General features: G+C 38.2%; 1 protein-coding gene across 1 annotated transcript in view; it reads left to right on the forward strand.

Moving 5' to 3' along the window:
• UNC13C (unc-13 homolog C) overlaps positions 1-20,489 on the forward strand; it is an 884,756-nt gene extending 864,267 nt beyond the window's left edge. Inside the window, exons 32-34 of the mRNA XM_073618754.1 lie at positions 3,237-3,329; positions 7,079-7,238; positions 18,476-20,489. Of these exons, the coding sequence (XP_073474855.1) occupies positions 3,237-3,329; positions 7,079-7,238; positions 18,476-18,758 (536 nt within the window). The 3' untranslated portion in view covers positions 18,759-20,489. The remainder of the gene's footprint in view (positions 1-3,236; positions 3,330-7,078; positions 7,239-18,475) is intronic.
• The last annotated feature ends 299 nt before the right edge of the window (positions 20,490-20,788 follow it).

Below are 20,788 nucleotides of genomic sequence, written 5' to 3' on the forward strand. Positions count from 1 at the left end.
AAAAATATCATTTAGAATTAATATATAATTGATATAGATATAATTGCAAGATCTATTTTCCTAGGTCTGCCATTGGGGGAACCTGAAGTGTAAATCCCCGTACACGCGATCGGATTTTCCGATGGGAAATGTTGGATGTCAGCCTGTTGGCGGAAAATCCGACCGTGTGTATGCTCCATTGGACATTTGTTGTCGGACTTTCCGCCAACAAATGTTGGCTAGCATGTCTTCAAAATTTCCGCCAACAAATGTGTGTTGTCGAATTTTCCGATTGTGTGTACACAAGTCCGTCAGACAAAAGTCCAAAGTACAAACAGGCATGCTCAGAAGCAGAAGCGGTCGGTCTTCTAAACTAGCATTTGTAATGGAGAATTAAAATTCATGACGTGGCAAATTATGAAATCTCCAAATGCAGTGCACAATTCTCTTCTTCTTTAATGGGATAATAATGAAGCTGCTTTGCTGGTGATGCTGATGGAGTTATTGCAAACGAGTTTTCAAAGGCTTTTTTTTTCTAGTGATATCAAGAATAAAACACAAGTATTATTCTCCACAATGTTTTTATTGTGCAATAAAAAAAAAAAAAATAGACATGCTATCTGCCAATAGAACTTAACCTAAAAGTGCATTCTATGCATCCAAAAATATAGAAAATATGCTAAAACAAATCATTATTCAACCCAAAAAATAATGTCAAAGCAATAACTCCAAGGCCAATAATAAATAACACGTTATCTCCTCTGATTCCGCAACATGTCTGGTTGATGAGCGGCCGTTCAGAAATGAACTGAAAAGCACGAAATGAAAAGCGAGAACTTAAAAGCGCTAAATGAAAAACACAAAAAGAAAAGCGCCAATCAACACTCACCAAACTTCTACTAACACGACATTAGCAGAAGGAGCCCAAAGGTGGAGCTAAAGAGCTGAAAAACGACGTAGTGCATCTAGTATGTCACTACGTTCATAAATGTTGGCCAACATTTGTGTAACCGTGTGTATGCAAGACAAGTTAAAGCCAACACCCTTCGGACAAAATTCCATGGTTTTGTTGTTGGAAAGTCCGATCAGGTGTCTACGAGGCTGAAGTGTAACCATAGACAGCTCAAATCAGAAGATAATCTTACATTGTTGCCCAGTTGGGCATATTATTTAGCTTCTCTTTATTGTTTCCTCACTTGCTTATGATTGACCCAGTACAGTGACAGGATCCTGGTGGGCTTGCTTAGGTGGGTTCAGAATAGGATCCAAACACGACTGAGCTAATCCTTATCACTGAGGACTCTCAGCACGACAGAAAACAACACAAATAGTAATACAAACTGACATATATTGATCCCCTCTCCTCCTCTTCCACAGATCCCTGTCACCAGCTTAAAAAATTGAAATTAAAAGCACTGAAAAATGAAGTGCTTTAAATGCTTACTAACAGCATTTTTCTTTGTATTAACTTGCATTGTGGCCTCATACATACAGGGCATTTGATTTTCTGCCCTGAATGCCTTTTACTCCTGGCAGAAAAAAGTGTCAAGGTTTTTCATGGATTCTAGTGGTCAGAATATTAATTTATTCTGCCCATTGGAATGCATTAGTGCTCAAATGCGCCTACACATGTCTAGGCTAATAGAGGTGCTTTTACAGGCTGGAAAAAAAAAGGCAAACACCTGTAAAAGCAGTAGTTTTAAGCGCTGTGTAAATGAGGCCTAACTAGAAAACTTGATGATTTTACAAAGGTCAACTCCCTAGCACATGCTCCTTCCTCCTTGCACATCATAGCTCTCTCCTCTTCTAGGAGTGTCTAATTACTGTCTGCCAGCCAAGCATTATAACCCTTACCCTTCCTACAAAAATCTTTATGTAGTTGTTGTGGGGAGAAGGGGAATACTATAGAATATCACTCGGTTGACAGCTCTGAGTCTGCTGGGGCCACTGACATCACATCCAAGATGGTATCTCCCAGCACTAGTCTCATGGCTTTTGAATGCCTAGGGAGGAGTTTACAGGTAAATAATATGCCTAAATTATGTTAAATGCACATATAAACTTATAGGAAGATTGTTTATGAAATAAATAATCTGGCGACAGGTTCTTAAGCAAATCAAAGAGGGTAGTTCAAAACACAGCCAAAGTGATCTAGTTTTGTGGTCAATTTATTTAAGAAAGTTTTTCCTAAAATACATTCACATAAAGGTTCTCAGAGGGCATCTTAGTACAGATGTGGCAGTGATCACAACAACGTTCCTTGCTGGTGGTGGGAACTGCTTTGTCAGAAGGACTTCTAGCTTGGTACTGCATGGAGAGAGCACTGCAGGTGTCTGCAGAGGGAAACAATGCTAAGCTTAGCCCTTTCCAGGTACGGCATAACAGGTTGGGAACCATTATTACACATTAAGATTAGTTTTAGATGATTAATATTTAGGCAGTGTACCTCGGCCATACTAAGTAAACTGTTATGTATATCATTCCTCGGATGCTCATTTTGCAGGATTACTCTTTATTTGATTAATATTTCATTTTTCTTTATTATTTGGATTCCTTCTTCTCTCCCTTACCCTAGCACCATAGTATTTTGATTTACCTTGTTCAAAAGAAATTTAAAAAAATGATTATCACCTCCATATTTATGCTTGACTTACTCCCTCTCAAAGGACTAAGCACAGAACCTAAAGCCAAATTACGTGCACTTCTTTTATGTTTTATGGTGTTCCTGGCATATAACTTAGTGTGAACTAAGCACTGGACTGCAGTAAAACACTATTATGAAAAATGTCTGCTTAAGATAGGTCTGCTATTTATATTAGAAAGGTTTTCTACAACTTTGATGATATACTTTGATAAAGTCTTTACATCCAGCTCAGGGCCAGTCTTGCAATGTTTCATATGAGTCTTGGATTGAGTCCTGGGTCATGGACAAAGTAGGTAGGAATCAGAAATAACATTTGCTGAATCCTTCCAATGTATATGAATTTTATTAAAAAAAGCAAGAGTTTTATATTTAGAGGGAAGGGTGGCCTGACTGATACTGTAAACTGGCAAAACTGGCATACAAAACTATTTCCTAAAGGGGTCTCTTGAATTGAAAGAAAAATAAATGACCTTTCTATATTAGAAGGCGGGTGAGAAACAGACAAGAAATCTAGACTTGTAACTGACAAACTCTTGTCCTTATAGTATATCCAGTTACAGGCTATGCCCTTTACTGGTAGTATTGCCCTGACCTTTTCACTTATGTCTTGCAGGCCAGTCCTCAGAAAGCTCTGTTGGAGAAATTTCCGTTCAAGTGGATATCGTCACTCATCCTGGGAATGGTGAACATAAGATTACAGTAAAGGGTAAGCTAGAAATGAACAAAATTCTTCATTGCAACCCAACCTCAGAATTATTTCTTCTGGTAGCAGCGGGTTGGAGTACTGTTTCTCCATGACACTTTGCATCCACTGCATGGTAGATTTTCGGTAATCATCCACACTTTAAAAACTTTTGTCTTGTTTTGTTATTCTTCATTTGCAAGGGGTCTTATTATGCTATCCAATAATTTTTTTTCCTATATACCAGAAATTGAACCTGAAAATAACTATAATATTTACTGTAATATTTGCATTAACTATGTATGCAGATTATTGATTAGCAGTAATGTTGCAATTAGTTTTAGCTAAACTCAGAGGAACTGAAAAAAATGACCCTTGTAGTGGGGCTTATCTTTTCCATTGATTCCGCCTTTCATGTGACAGGTCCCCAAAGCCTCTTCTCTTTGGCAGCCTGTTTGATAATTGCAGCTGTGATGTCATCACAATGCAGGACTAATAGTCTGGTAGTTTAAGTAAGGATACTGAGAGCCTCTCCAGAGAGAAGAGGTAAATGCTTGCTGCTGAGGGAGTGAGGGGTGGGGTAAGTGTAATTCCTTCTTCCTGGTACCCTAGGCAAAAATTAGCATTTAACCCTTAGAGTGCAAGGAGGAGCCCCACTGCAAGGATAGTTTTTTAAAGAGGTTGTAAACCCTCCTGGTTTTTCACCTTATAGCATTCTATGCATTAAGGTGAAAAACCTTCCGTAGTGCAGCAGCCCCCTAGAGCCCCTCTTTTACTTACCTGAACCTGATCGTTCCATCGACGTGGATGAGCACAGCAGCTCCAGCCACTGTCTCGGGTCCTCATTGGATAGATTAATAGCCCCGCAGCCATTGGCTTCTGCTGTTGTTAATCAAATCCAGTGACACGGGAGTCAGGGGAGGGGCCGAGTCCTGCTGTCTGTGTCAACGGACGCAGCAGCAGGACTTGGGAGCATGCCCGCTCGGGTGTCCCCTTGGAATGATAACTGTGAGAAAAGTTCTGGACAGCCGCACTCAAAATGATAATCGCCTTTATTGATAAAAACAACAAAAATACATGCCACAGCAAGAAGTACAGGAAAGCTGACGTGTTTCACACTATAGTTAGTGCTTAATGATTAAGCACTAACTATAGTGTGAAACGCGTCAGTTTTCCTGTACTTCTTGCTGTGGCATGTATGTTTGTTGTTTTTATCAATAAAGGCAATTATCATTTTGAGTGTGGCTGTCCAGGACTTTTCTCACATTTATAGCTACTAGCATTGCCGGACCCTGAGGCTTCCAGTCTGGAGGAGAGGTTCCTGATTAACCTCCTAGAGCGGTGATTTTTTCTTTGTCCCCTTGGAATGCGGGTCTCTGAGGGGGCACTTGATGTGAGGAGGAGCCAGGAGCGCCACTGAGGGACCCAAGAAGAGGAGGATCAAGGACAAAACCCTTGCACAGAGGAGGTAAGTATAACATGTTTGTTATTTAAAAAGCAAAACAAAAAAAAACTTTACAATCCCTTTAATTTACCTGGAGTACGGCTATAAAAAAGAAAGGCTTTCTCTTGACAAAATTGCCTTGAAAAATGTTTTATTTTCTATGCAATCTTTAGATGAAAGATGTGACAAAATAAGAAATGCACTGGAACAACAAATTGTCTGTTAATAAAAATTGCACATTTTATTCTTTAACTTCTTGTGGGCATAATGACACTAAAATTTGGTTTCTATTACAAAGCATAGCAAATTATTTACAGATGAAATAAAGGTTTTCTTTTTCTTTTTTCAATCTTGTGCTTTTTTTAAATGTGTCATAAAAAAAGGAATTTAATAATACTGGAAATAAAAACAATCAGTTGCAGAACAAAGAGACAAGAGGGAATGAGTTACGCAAGGCTGATTACCAATAACTAAGAGTTACTAAGTGGTTAAATAGGTACACAGTTTATTTTCTTAATTATTTTTTTCAAGAGCATTTCTAGTACCAATCCTGGTAACTTGTGTTTAGGGAATGATTTGTTTTAGGATTTGCACACACTTGCAACCTCTGTTCTTTTAATACAGGAACTGCGTTGGATGTGAGACAGCTATGCAAAGGCTTGAGATGGAATTTCAGTTTAAATGCATACACTAAGAAGGGGCCAATAACGTGTTTTATATTAGTGCAGTGACATGTTTTAATTGCTTTTAGTAAATATGTCTTAAACTTTTCTTATTGTCCTTGTTTGGTTTCTAGCAAGATTGCTATCTTCCCCAATGAGCTTATTGGTCCTTTGATTGCACTCAATGGATCTATTATAGGAAAGTGACCTGCTTTTTAACTGTCTCCATGGCCATCATAATACTTTTTTTTCCTTGTTGATCAGTATTTTACTTCTGGTCCCATCCAAAAGACTAGGCAATGAGGCTTTCTCTGCGTTGTGGTGTTGTCACACCCTAAAAAACAACTATAAGGGTTCATGTACACTGGGCTTAAAAATGCTGCTTTTACTGGTACCCTCTATGTTAGCTTATGTGTCCATGCACACATAGGCATTTACAGGTGCATTAGTAGAGGAGTCACGTCTAAACATGCTTAAATGCTAGACTTGTTTAGCACTTGAGGTTTTTTCGATAAAATTTATATTCTGCCCAGTGGAATCTATAAACGCTCAAATGTTTGATGCACCTTAATGCATGTGCTAAACGTGGCTTTTTAAGCCACCCTTCTCCTGTCAGGAGCACAGGCGTTCAGGGAAGTTAAGCAAATGCCAGTGTGCATGAGGCCCAAAGAATTGTATTTTGTTCTTCTTCATCAGCAGTCTCCATGCCCAATCTAATATGCAGATTGTGCTGCTAATGCTGCTGTGCTGAGGTGCTACCCAATCCCAGATAAAAGATTTGTACTTTTGCTTTTAATTTAATTTCAGTTTAGTTTTGGTTTAAGATTTACATTAATATAGTGGACATTCACTAACAGCTTACTGTTCATCTTTTTTTAATATATATATATATACCTGGTATAGCTTTCTGTTTTTGTATTTTGTTATTATCGTTTTATATTTTTTATACAATTTAAATATCTTTAAAAAAAATCCTGATTATAAATGTGCATAACTAAAAAGAAATATTTAGCTTTTGTCTTGAAAGAAATTCAGGAGTTGCCACTGGTAACTTCTTTCTGAAAAATATATAGTCCATTGGCTGTGATGTTGCGCTATTGATTTGTTATTTAAAAGAAGACTCCAGATATTCTTAGATTTACTATTCTTATTTAATTTCTCAACAAGATACTTCATTCAATTAAAACATTTTATAAAAATTACCTTTCCATTCAAATTCCCAATAAAAAAAAAAAATTAACTGTACATAATTTGCATGCACATGGCATCCATTCAGAATTCTAGTTCCCGCTTGTGCAATTGTTTGCAGTGATATTCATGTTTACTCATCACATGCAACAGGGGTTTCATTTTTGTTGAGATACTATGTAAGTTTAATTCTAACATAAAGGGATGGAGACACTACAGCCTTTCTTATTACAGCACTTGAACTGCACCAGGTGGGTATAATAAAGGCTAACCATTCAGAAATCAGTTTAAAGTCGAACTGTGGTCAAGCTCAGAATAAAGTAGCAAAACAAACTGTTAAAACCCTTGCTATGTATGTTGCTTACCTACAAACAGTTCCATTTTTACCCAGCAAACTTGAGCTACACCATAAAATGTGGTTTTGTATAGCATACATCACATGATTTGTGATCCATGTTCACTATTCTCTTTTGTTGCAGTTGTGGCACTCAATGGCTTGATTTGGCAGACTACAGCTATGTTCCGGCCTTTTGTTGAAGTCTATGTATTAGGTCCCAGTCTGGCTGACAAGAAAAGGAAATTAAGCACTAAAACAAAAAGCAACACCTGGTCACCAAAATACAATGAGACTTTCCAATTGTAAGTTCATCAGACTTTTTTTTCTTTTTTTTTTGCACTGACATCTGGTCTTATGAGTTATTTGTGATTTTATTATCCCGGCATGTGCATTTGAACAGACCTTCTAGTCTAGTACATTGGTATGGCTAATTACTGGACTCTGACAGAGGTCCCCTAACCTTAGCCAAATTCAATTCTAATTTTCATCAATTGTTCACAATTAACCTACTCTTCTCCCAGTTTTCTCAAGTTTTACATCTAATTTATATGCTTTTTGTGTTACTTGTAGAACACAGGTCCTTGTCTATATTTATGTTTTGTATTAACGGAATTATTTTTCATCTTACCCAATTAACAAACACATTTTTATGACATAACTCAGTGCAGCGCTGTAGCTGCACGCAACATTTTTTTCTTAAATGCTTGAAAACAATTCTTTTTATCCCTTAAGAATTTAATTTCTGAATCCTTGTCTCCCCTGTTTTTATTTGACCTGTACCTGAATATTCTTTGTTTTTGTTATATTTTGTTGCTCTTTTCAGCATCTCCTGCATATTAGAATTGCTGCTGAAATTTTTGATTTAGGGCTCATGCACTCCAAATGCATCTTAAATGAGCTCCAAGTGCTGCCAGCTGTGCCGAGCACAGTGGTCCATTATTAGATAAGAGTGCACTAGCATGAAAGCTCTGGATGTCTAATCTATCATGTGTGATCCTGTACACGCTGGGAGGATCTGATCTGAGCACTGCAGGGAGTGGAACATGCTTGTCCAGCTGTCATTTTTTTCATTGCCTATTTCTGTGTATACTAAAGCTGTGCTTGATATTTTAGGCAGTTGGTTATATTTGTACCACTGCTGTTCTTCTAAATTGATAGCATACTGGAAAAAGTTATGCTCCACATGTATTGGTGAGTTCAAGTGGCATCAGTGCTGCCAATTACTCCCACTGGCCCCATTTCCATAGGCATTTAAGGCATAAAGATGAAAAGGACAAGGTGTTCTGTCTCTCTCCACTCTATCCACCCCCCCCCCCAAATAAAGAACACCTTTCCTTTAGTTATGCTTTTTATATTTAAAACAATTCTAAAGATGTGATTTGAGAGCTATTATTAAAGTGCTCATTCTTATTTTATCAGAGAGAATATTTTCAGGCATCTGGAATTTAGAGGACAACCATTAATGAATTATTAAGCTGTAAATTTTTTTCCACTAGGTAAAAATTTTTCTTTTTAGCCCTAACATTATTTTTTACAATTGTGGTTTAAGTAGTTATCGTAAGGAGACAATTAATTTCACTTCGTGTAAAATGTAACCTCTTCCCACCAGTAGTAGGTGTGCATGTGGCCTCCTGGCAGGTGTGCTTTAACGCAGAGAGGCCGGCACATTACTGTGCTGAGAGAGCATGCCCTATGTGCTCCCAGCATAGTTGCCGGCAGGGATTGGAAAGCTCCCAATGCATACTTGCAATCGGGAATTTCCCAAACATGTAACTACTGTAAAAGCCAATCACAGTGGTCACACGACCAGAATGCCGGCCTCCACATCCCGGCATCTAGAAGTTCTTAAAGAGTTGGGAGGTGGTGGCAGGAAGGGGTTAACCAACATTTCTGATTAGTTACTAAAGAGAACAACTCCAATGTTGCATCCATATTTTTTGCAATTTTCCTCAATCAGCTCACTTAACTTTTAACTTGCTGAAAGTGCGTAAAGGCTGAGAGTGCAACTGCGGCTTAGACAGGGTAGCTACTTTACAGAAGGAAAAAACAATATTTAAACTTAAAGTATCTAAACCCCCCCTAGAAAAAAAACAGCTTACCAATAGGAATGAGCCAAATACCCCCCAGTTCGGTTCGCAGCAGAACATGCGAACAGGCAAAAAATTTGTGCGAACACCGTTAAAGACTATGGGACACGAACATGAAAAATCAAAAGTGCTAATTTTAAGGGTTAATATGCAAGTTATTTTCATAAAAAGTGTTTGGGGACCTGGGTCCTGCTCCAGGGGACATGTATCAATGCAAAAAAAAGTTTTAAAAACGGACTTGGGAGCAGTGCTTATAATAATGCTTAAAGTGAAAGAATAAAAGTGAAATATTACTTTAAACTTCGTACCTGGGGGGGTGTCTATGGTATGCCTGTAAAGTGGTGTATTTTTCCCGTGTTTAGAACAGTCCCTGCACAAAATGACATTTCTAAAGGAAAAAAAGTCATTTAAAACTACTTGCGGCTATAATTATTTGTCTATGGAAGAAATTGGAGCAGTGATTATAATAATGCTTAAGGTGAAACAATAAAAATGAAATATTCCTTTAAATATCGTGCCTGGGGGGTGACCTTAGTATGCCTGTAAAGTAGCACATTTTTACGTAAATGGGTGGTCCCGCCCCCCTCTGACACCACGGGGAAGCCATTGGGAAGTCCCCGAGCGTCAGAGGGGGCGGGGTTACCCCGGTATGTCACCATATGGCCCCGAACTCAGTTATAAAAGAACTATCACCTGAGAGGGCAGTCATTATGGCGGGTGCCTCCAATGAAGGCGGATCGGTGGCGGCATGCAGGTTTTTTTTTCGGTCCGTCGGCGGAGCGAGAGAAGAAGGTGAATGGACTTTGTGGGACATTTTTATTTTTTTATTTTTTAATAAAGGACTTGTCCCAAGATGTTAGAAATCAAATATTCCGCGTTTAGGATCAGTAATAACAAGGAACTGCAGCCCCCCAAGCAAAATGGAAACACTGAAGTGAAATCCACATAACCAAAATGTTCTAATAGGGGAATGGCGCTGTTCACAGATAATGGAAAAATCAAAAAACGCAAAGCACAACCCACCAGAAAATGGGAAAGAAAAAATGTGAATAAAAAATGTGAAAAAACAATAAACAATAAATGTGCAGTGTGCACCAAAGTCCACAGCAACCTATGTGAGAGAATCTAACTAAAATCCTGTAAATTAATCCATTACATTAATTACATAGGGTGTGAATATGCAAGTCACTACCATAAGTGAAAAAATGCAAAATCATACATAGTATAAGATGGATAAAAGTGACATAAAAAGTGATACCAGCATTTAAAAATCCCACTCACGTGCCCAATATCATAAACAATACATAAAATATACATGTAAATGAGCCAAATAAACATCTGTGATCTTCCTGATTTAAATAGTAAAAAATGTAAATAAAAATGTATATTGGAGGTGAATTAATCAAAAAATGAATTACCGTATTTATCGGCATATAACACGCACTTTTTTCTCCTGAAAATCAGGGGAAAATCGTGGGTGCGTGTTATAGGCCGATCCCCGCCGATTTCTGTGTCATCAGAGCGATCGCGGCAATTGCCACGGTCGCCGCCGACATACACAGCCGTGGGTAGATTTAAATATGGCGCCGAGACTTCAGGGAGCCGAGATACACATACCCGAGTGTTCTCGGCTTTTTTCGGCGGCGCCGTCACGCCCAGTCCCGCCCCTGGACCTGTGTTATGTCCATCATAGGGCGGGACTGGGCGTGACTGTGAGCGGCGCCGAAAAAAGCCGAGAACACTCGGGTATGTGTATCTCAGCTCCGACAAGAGCTGAGATACACATACCCGAGTGTTCTCGGCTTTTTTCGGCGCCGCTCACAGTCACGCCCAGTCCCGCCCTATGATGGACATAACACAGGTCCAGGGGCGGGACTGGGCGTGACGGCGGCGCCGAAAAAAGCCGAGAACACTCGGGTATGTGTATCTCGGCTCCCTGCAGTCTCGGCGCCATATTTAAATCTATACCGAGTGCACAAAGCTGCACTGACATGGCTGGACTGGGGCAAACCTGCACTAACAAAGCTGCACTGGGGCAAGGCTGCACCTGCACTGGGGCAAAGCTGCACTGACAAGGCTGCACACTGACAAGGCTGCACACTGACAAGGCTGCACTGGGGCAAAGCTGCACTGACAAGGCTGCAATGACAAAGCTGCACTGACAAGACTGCACTGGGGCAAGGCTGCACTGACACTGAAAAGGCTGCAGATGGACAGATAAGGCTGCATTGATGGGCATTTTAATGTAAGTTTTTTTCCTTAAACTTCCCTCCTAAAAGTTTTTTTTCCTTAAAATTCCCACCTAAACTTGGGGTGCGTGTTATACGCCGGCGCGTGTTATACGCCGATAAATACGGTAATCAAAAAATGAGAATAATAAATATGTGCAATCAAACAAGTTATAAATAAATTGATGTATGTGATACAATCAAAATCGTCCAATATAAATTGTCCAATGAAGGTATATCAGACAGGTATGTAATCCCCAACGAATTTGCGTGAGAGCTTCTTCCGCCAGTCCTTTGACGTCACCTCCCGGAGGTGACGTCAAAGGACTGGCAGAAGAAGCTCTCACGCATGAGCAGAGTACTGGCTAACAACGCGGATCCAGTTGGAAGGGGCTCGCTGAACCTGAGAGGGGGATTCCGGGTCTCCAGTATTCCGGCCACAGGATTGATTCATGCCCTTCACCCCTGCAGGGGTTGGGCTTTCTGGTGAGTGAGGGCACAAGAGGGGGCCTGCCAGACACGGACACATTAACATTGAAATTTGTTGGGGATTACATACCTGTCTGATATACCTTCATTGGACAATTTATATTGGACGATTTTGATTGCATCACATACATCAATTTATTTATAACTTGTTTGATTGCACATATTTATTATTCTCATTTTTTGATTAATTCATTTTTTGATTAATTCACCTCCAATATACAATTTTATTTACATTTTTTACTATTTAAATCAGGAAGATCACAGATGTTTATTTGGCTCATTTACATGTATATTTTATGTATTGTTTATGATATTGGGCACATAAGTGGGATTTTTAAATGCTGATATAACTTTTTATGTCACTTTTATCCATCTTGTACTATGCATGATTTTGCATTTTTTCACTTATGGTAGTGACTTGCATATTCACACCCTATGTAATTAACGTAATGGATTAATTTACAGGATTTTAGTTAGATTCTCTCACATAGGTTGCTGTGGATTTTGGTGCAGACTGCACATTTATCGTTTATTGTTTTTTCACATTTTTTATTCACATTTTTTCTTTCCCATTTTCTGGTGGGTTGTGCTTTGCGTTTTTTGATTTTTCCATTATCTGTGAACAGCGCCATTCCCCTATTAGAACATTTTTGTCCCAAGATGTGTCTTGTGGTTTTTTAACATTTTGATACTTTTTTTGTGAAATGGTAGGGGTACAATATACCCGTTACCATTTCAAATGGGGGGGCGGGATCTGGGGGTCCCCTTGTTAAAGGGGGCTTCCAGATTCCAATAAGCCCCCCGCCCGCAGACCCCCCACAACCACTGGGCAAGGGTTGAGGGGATGAGGCCCTTGTCCCCATCAACATGGGGACAAGGTGCTTTGGGGAGCTACCCCAAAGCACCCTCCCCATGTTGAGGGCATGTGGCCTGGTACGGTTCAGGAGGAGGGGGGTGCTCTCTCATCCTCCCCTCTTTTCCTGTGGCCTGCCAGGTTGCCTGCTCAGAAAAGGGTCTGGTATGGATTTTTGGGGGGACCTCCACGCCATTTTTTCTTAAATTTTGGCACGGAGTTCCCCATAAAATCCAAACCAGACCTGAAGGGTCAGGTATGGACTTTGAGGGGGACCCCTACGCCATTTAAAAAAAAATTGGCACAGGGTTGCCCCTGAAGGGCCTGGTATGGAATTTGGGGGGACCCCATGCAATTTTTTTTTAAATTTTGGTTCAGGGTTCCCTTTAATATTCATACCAGACCCAAAGGCCCTGGTATGGATTTTTGGGGGACCCCCATGCCATTTTTTCAATGACTTTTATCTGTATTGCCGAGACCCGACAATTCATTATAGCATTGTAGTTTTAAATGACTTTTTTTCCTTTAGAAATGTCATTTTGTGCAGGGACTGTTCTAAACATGGGAAAAATGCGCCACTTTACAGACATACTATAGACACCCCCCCCCCCGGGTATGAAATTTAAAGGAATATTTCACTTTTATTGTTTCACTTTAAGCATTATTAAAATCACTGCTCCTGAAAAAAATGGCCATTTTTAAAACTTTTTTTTGCATTGATACATGTCTCCTGGGGCAAGACCAAGGTCCCCAAACACTTTTTATGACAATACCAAGCATATAAGTTGTCTCCTTACGATAACTACTCAAACCACAATTAGCACTTTTGATTTCTCCCATAGACTTTCAAAGGGTGTTCTGCGGCTTTCAAATTTGCAGGGAACACCCCAAATTGTTTGCTATTCGGCGAACAGGCGAACACCTGATGTTCTCTCCAACATCTGGCTCATCCCTACTTACCAGTCCTTAGGTGTGGTAGTTGCATTTGTTTTTTTCTCAGACCTATTTTTCTACTTTTTTTTACCCGACGAACCAGCTAGAAAAAACTTCCTGTTCTAGGGTGACAGTGCTCGCTGAGTATGTGGAGGAGCAGTGGGGGAAGTTTACTAAAACTGGAACACTCAGAATCTGGTGCAAGTGTGCATGGTAGCCAATCAGCTTCTAATTAAGATTTGACAGTAAATCCTGGAAGTAAATCCTGGATTGATTTGTAGACAGGGCTGCACCAGATTTTGCACATTCCAGTTTTGGTAAATTTCCGCCAGTGTTTTCACGTTAGGTGTGGAAATATTTACAGCAATTAACTTTTATTAGGTTGTAATTTTTGTTAACAAATGTATTTCTATTAATAAACAATAACTTTTAAATCTGCCCAAAGTACCATGAGCAGTTGAGTGGTGTTATCTCACTGGTATTGCTGTCTTAAAGTATTGATGTTGATATAAATGATCTGGTTCCCGGCAGGCAGCTTCTAAACCCCCCAGGATCTCCATGGTCACCTTGGCTTGGTGTAATTAAGAAAAATGGAAGTTGAAATGCACAACACTGCTAAGAGGTTCAGATACCACTTAATTCCAATAAAAGTCACGGGGACAATCCAAGGTGTATCCAGAACATTTCGGGGGTCCAAGAGAAACCCCTTCATCAAAGCTAGAAAAAAAATGAAACATCACGATTTCAGTCTGATATCAATACAATATCCCCTCATCAAGGTCATATTGAAAACAATATACCCAATAGCAAATAGTATTGGAAGTATAAAAATGTATGTCAAGGAACATTAAATAGATAATCAATATACAAAAACCTCAAATGTGAGCACATGAATAATATACCATATCATTTTAGTTCATCAACTGGGCAAAAAGACAAACAACAACAATGATAATAATAACAATAACAATAAAAATAATAATAAATAAAATAAAATAAAACATTCTAAATTTAAATATGGACCTAATGAGAATGTGAATGAGAATGTCCAAAACGTATATGTGTCTTTAGAATTTTGTTCAACATCCAAAATATCAAATCTTTCTGTTCCATTAGTAGGGTTTAGCAGTTTTGTAAATGATGATTAAAGTAAAAATTGATAAGCAGTTTTGTACAATTATAACAATTATACAGGTTAATACAATAATGAAACTTCCAACTTTAAAATAATTTTGCTTGTAAGAAATTAACATTCTTATGGAACTATACAAACAATTCTTTTTCCTAACAATAGGCTGCAGTAAGTTTAGACTATAATAGACTATAATAGAGACTTACATTTGGCAATGGTGACAGCTCTTAAATTCAGGATACCTAGCAGGCCTGTTCTAGCCATTTTCTATTTAAACAGTAAATATGACACTTATTACTGCTCAGTTTATGAGAAGCAGGTGCTTATCCCTATGGAAGTGACCCCAGGCTGCCTACACACAGTGTTGTGGGAGTTACTGCTGATCTCTGTCATATGTCTGTTGTGGAGCTATGTGGAATTAACCACACTGAGCTATTTTATCAGTAATTTATTGTACCCTTCTTTTCTTTAATACTATGCCAATTAACTGACTGTGGTAAGATCTCATAAACCAAAGTGTATAAAACAAGGATTTTTTCTAATCATTCTAAATAATATATATTCCCTGACTGGAGGAAAAAAGCAAATAAAGACAACTCGAACACGGCAGTGCTTTTATTTTGTTTTAAGACAAGGTTAGAGGCTTTGTTAGGTTTTATTTCTGTCTGACAAAACAATATTTCTAGTGAAGTGAAATAAGTTTAGAACTTCTGACAATGTTTTTACTACTATTTGCACTTTCCTGTTCCAATGAAAACTGCACCTCCTTTTTTGTGCATTTTTTGTGCAGTTCTCTGAAAGAAAGGAAGTGAAATAACCCCTATGGGGACAAACGATCGAAGTAAGACCTGCCAGAAACGTTAACGTATATCTAAAGCCAAAGCTTTTTTTCTCCTTCTTGGACAGAGAATGGAATAGTTTTTTGTTTTTCACCATTCATGCTCTAATGTGGAGATTTCCCTTCCCTTCCTGTTCTGTAGCCACAATGTCAAATAAGAGAAAAACTCTCCAAAGTAGCTGAATTCTCCTCTCAGACAGTGGTCACTGCAGTGTAGCATTTGATGGGTGGTAGCTGCCTGTCTTAAGCCCTAAAAACCTGCATAACTGTATGTCAACTACGTGGGTTCCACACGGTTGCTTTGTGGCCCCATTTAGGAGAACGCAACAGGAGGGATAAAGGATTCTACCTTTTGCAGCTTAAATTGACTGTATGTTTTGCCCTCACCCTAACTGCAAGTGTAAACAGGGCCTTAAGGAGTTTTCCAATTTTAGTTTGAGAATATAAACTCCCTTTTCTGGAGCAACGTAGCCTAGCCCTATGTTCAGTACATTTTTTTTTTTTTTTAGAGATTATGTTTATTTAAATTATAGCTAAAGGCAAATCTTTTCGTTTTGTTTTGGATAGAATGGAGAGGGATTAAAATACCTCTCATGTTTATATTGTTGTCTGTGCCCCTGTTAGAGAGATTCCCCCTTTCTATTTGTCATGTTTGCCATTATCATCGAAAGTAAAAATGAAAAATCCAAAATCTTTCTATTTGATTCTGGTAGGGCTAAAAAGCAAGCTATTGTCCAACAAAATTATTGGGGATATGCACAAATGCCAAAATAAATAGGTGAATAAACATTTTAAAAACAGCATCTCTCCCTAGCAGCTGGCAAAATGTTGGCAGTCCTCACATTTATAGGAAGGGATCTATGTTATTTATTCCTTCAAATTATTGGCTTTTGAGATTCAGCAGATCTGGGACAAAGGATATGCACTACATTTTAGTTGGTTCTTTATTTCTAACAGTGAAGTTGCAAATGCCTCATCCAAAAGTTTGCTGTTTGATAACTTTACTAATCCTGTAAATGTACCCAAACCCATGGTAAACTCAGATCTCATCCCTAGTGTCTGGGTCATGGGAGAAATGTTTGTGCAATTTATGGGGCCATCAATACCACCTAGTGAGGATCTTAATAAACCTTTCCTGAATATCAATAGCTATAAAGGATAGATGAGTCAAAATATATGATTTGAAAACAGCATTCACATTCTGATAGGTAATAAGGAGAGCAAGGTGATACATACATATAACAATAGAAGGTTATAGTGTTGAGATAGAATTGATGGGGCCTATATTTTGTAAGCATTGAGATTCAAAGAGATGAGGATCCCTACGTAGGGATACCGGATGTTGCAAAGTATGATAATAATCTCTAAGCTGAATGTAGAGTAACCAGTTCAGCAGGGAATGGTCTGATCTTTCATTTAGGACTTAAGATGTCACAAGTGTCCCTTATTTAACATAACCTTGATAAGGAATTTTTAAGGTTGGGTAATGAAGGTCCATTGGTTGGTACCACATACCTTGGAAAATAGAATCAATTAGAAGAAGGATGGGACTTTTAAGGTACCAAAAAAGTATGCAAAGATTTTTAAAGTATACAAATATAAACTTTATTGACAAACAGAGTTTCTTTAAAATGACCATAATGGTTCAAACATAGCATATCACTTAAGTATCCTGTGCAACCACTTCTACATGTTTTGCTCAAACAGCTTCCTCAGGAGCTTCTGAAAATGTTGCAGTTTTTTTAAAAAATACTACAAAAGAAACAACAACCGTAAGAGATTTTGTTTGTCAATTGACATAATAAATCATACAATTGCATACCATGACATGAAAAATTGTATACATATATTTTACACAACATTCTTTAATGAGGAGCCGAGAATGCATGCCTACCAGATGCTTGTATTTGACCAAATAATGAATGGTAGTTCCTAGATGAGAACCCGGATAATAAAAGGTTTGGAGGAAAGTCAATTTAAACTGTTTAAAGCAATTCAAACTGGGAGGACATTTTGGGTACCCCAGTATTGGACTCTTACGGCCTATATTAGTGGAGAGTGAAACTCTTGTGAATCTCATGTTAGAAGAATAGCAGAAATACATAACAAAAAATATTTACATTGGGTGTTGTATAGAGAGCACACAGAGAGCTGTGTTCCTAGTTATACCCATAATTTATGTTGGGCATTAAAGATCCAGTCCAAGAGTCCCATGAGTAGTGTCGCCTTATAGTGAGGTACAATATTTTGAAATGTGCTTAGTTATAAAAAAAGAGAACCTTACCATTTTCCTATTGTAAAGCTCAGCATGCTTTGACAATACAAGGTCCTTTAAACAGCCTGTATGAGTCTCAAAATCCAATTTTTGTATATTGAAATATAAGGTTATACAGTATATAAAAATAATTAAAAACATGGTATAAAACAGCAGTTACGCTGAAACACTATGCAAACCGCCATGTGTTTATATGTGGGATTAAACGTATAAACATATTCTTGAAAAGGCAACAAAATCATGAGAAGGTAGTACTGTCAATGAACAAAAAACGGTGTCAAGAGACGTTGATGATATTTCAATGGGGAAAATGAAATCATTGCCTTAAGAATTTTTTTGCCCTTTTATTGGTTGAGCTAGATGGACTTGTGCCTTTTTTCAGCCAGACTAACTATGGGGTTGATTTATTAAACTTGGAGAGTGAAACATATGGTGCAGCTGTGCATGGTAGCCAATCAGCTTCTAATTTCAGCTTGTTCAATTAAGCTTTGACAATTAATACCTGGAAGCTGATTGGTTTCTAATGCACCACTGCACCAGATTTTGCACACTTCAGTTTTAGTAAATCACACCCTATGTAACTATATGTAAGAATGCATTTCAAACTATGAGGTCAAGTTAGCTTTTAAGCTTAGTGAATGCAGAAGATGATCTTATTATACAGTCCTTGCTGCTAATGTTATTATTATTTTTTTAATCCACAGTATTCTTGGCAATGAAGAAAAGCCAGCAGCCTATGAACTTCACCTGTGTGTCAAAGACTACTGCTTTGCCAGGGAAGATCGCATCATTGGAATGACAGTCATCCAACTAAAGGGCATTGTGGAGAAAGGGAACTGTGCATCCTGGTATCCACTGACAAAGAACATCTGCATGGATGAAACTGGATTGACAATCCTAAGAATACTTTCTCAGAGGTCCAATGACGAGGTTTCCAAGGAGTTTGTCAAGTTGAAATCAGACACGCGGTCTCCAGAGGAGGTCTAGAGGGTTGCTGCTGCATGGGGGAAGTGATCTCAAAGAACTCTTTTTAAATACAGACACAAACCATTGATACAGTGTTGTTCTTTGAATAGTGTATGCATGTGAAAATCAGTGGGAATGTTTATTCAATATGTTTCAGTGTTTGCTAGTACACTGGTACTATATTTGCAAGGCGTATTCAAGAAGAACTGTATTTTCTTTTTATATGACTGATTTTGGGCAAGGACTTGTTCCCATAAAGTGCCAAAACCTACACCTTAGAATTGAAACATGCTCTTGGTTATTTTTGGTATACATTGTTTTCTTACCAATTTTCAGCCTGATTGAGTAATGAACTATTGATCATTGAGTTGTATTTGTTAAATAAATGTGTGTTGTCATGCAGTCTGTAATACTCAAATTCTTCTGACCTGTTATCTTTAATCATATCATCGTTTATTTCGTCTGCCTTTATTGCATAATCAAATTATTGTTTGTTGCAACACGTTTTGTACATTGTAAATCCATTCCTGATTAGAACTGTTCCCTTTTCGTAAAAGAAAGGATGGGGCTATTTTATGTATATCCAAAACAACCTTTCTGGTATATCACTGTGAAGATAACTTGTAAAGACGCTTGTCCTTTCTTATACAGTAATATCTGCTGTGTATTCCATTTTCATCTTATTGCATCTTTCTGCAATTAGTGCTAAACACAATGGCCTCACTTTAAATAAGAACCTTCTGTGTAACCGACAGGCACCAATCAGATCCATGCTACAAAGCAAACCAGAGTGCTGCCATTGCTGACCTCCATCTGAAAATGTCAGTAGTCTGTTTGTTATGTTGACCCTTTGGTTTCAAAAACTTCAATGTCATTGACCAAGAACAAATATGTATATCAGAAAAGTCAAAAGTCCTTACTTACATACTTGCTCTAGGTCGGTGATTACAAATACCAAAGCAGGAGGCTGAGTGTGGCAACCAGTCAACTATCATTTTCAGAAGTAGGGTTCAAAAAAGCAGCCTCAGGGTCATTTTAAGATACTGACAGTTAAAAAAAAATAGAATCTGATTTGCTCAGAGTTCTTGCTAAAGTTTTTTTTACAATGAAGCACTGAAGAAAATACAACTGATGCTAACCGTAACCAGTCAGATTTAACTGCCATCTTCTTGCACTGGTTGATCATAAATGTAAAGAATCTGATCCTTTGGTGTGGACAGCACTTTTGCCTTTTCCTTCCATCGGGATTTGTGTACCAGCCCCAGTATGCTCTGTAAGTCAAGAGTTAGTGTACATTTGTAAAAATATATTAGAGGGGTAATGTGTTTAAACCATTCCTTAAGTTTTGCTCATGTCGTTTGTTCAGCTTCTCGCACAGCAAAGGGTTATTTTCCATAAAATTTGCAGTATTTTTGTACTGTGTAGAAAAGAACAGAAAATTTCCTTTAAAAAAATCTCTAAATCTACCAGAGTGTATGTGCTTAAAACATTGTAATGAATACTAAGGATATTGCTCAGAACAGTGTGCAGCTGGGTGTTGTCTGTATCATTAAGGGAAACGAAATGTGGCAAACTGGAAAATGTTGCATTGTACACTTAGCTGCAACTGCAGTCAAGTGTCTCTTTTTAAAGAAAAAAAAAATCCTACAGTTTGTACTTTATGCAACATAAAAAAATGTATTGCACTGAGGCAAAAGTCTTGTTATGTAAATATATTTAGTGACATATTGTAAAATAAAATATGAAGAAAGAGTTTGTTTTATTTATTTATCGGATTTAAAGAAAACCTGTCATGAGAGCAATACAGTTGCTAATATCCTTTGCAAAATGCTATTTGCCTGGCTTTACTACCTGGAGTCATGGCCAGGAACAGATAGGCAGGTCAAGGTTACCTTTATCTGCACACTTGTTCCAGGCTTGTGGCTCAAAGTATTGAAGCCAATGGATTAACATGATAGCCAGGCAACCTCTTAGAGGAAAAAACAATGAATAGCAGCTTTCATGTTTGTCTCATGGCAGGTTTCTTCCAAAGTAAGAAATTTACTTTTTTG

This window comes from Aquarana catesbeiana, linkage group LG03 (genome assembly GCF_042186555.1).
Source record: "Aquarana catesbeiana isolate 2022-GZ linkage group LG03, ASM4218655v1, whole genome shotgun sequence".
In the NCBI taxonomy this organism is placed as follows: Eukaryota; Metazoa; Chordata; class Amphibia; order Anura; family Ranidae; genus Aquarana; species Aquarana catesbeiana.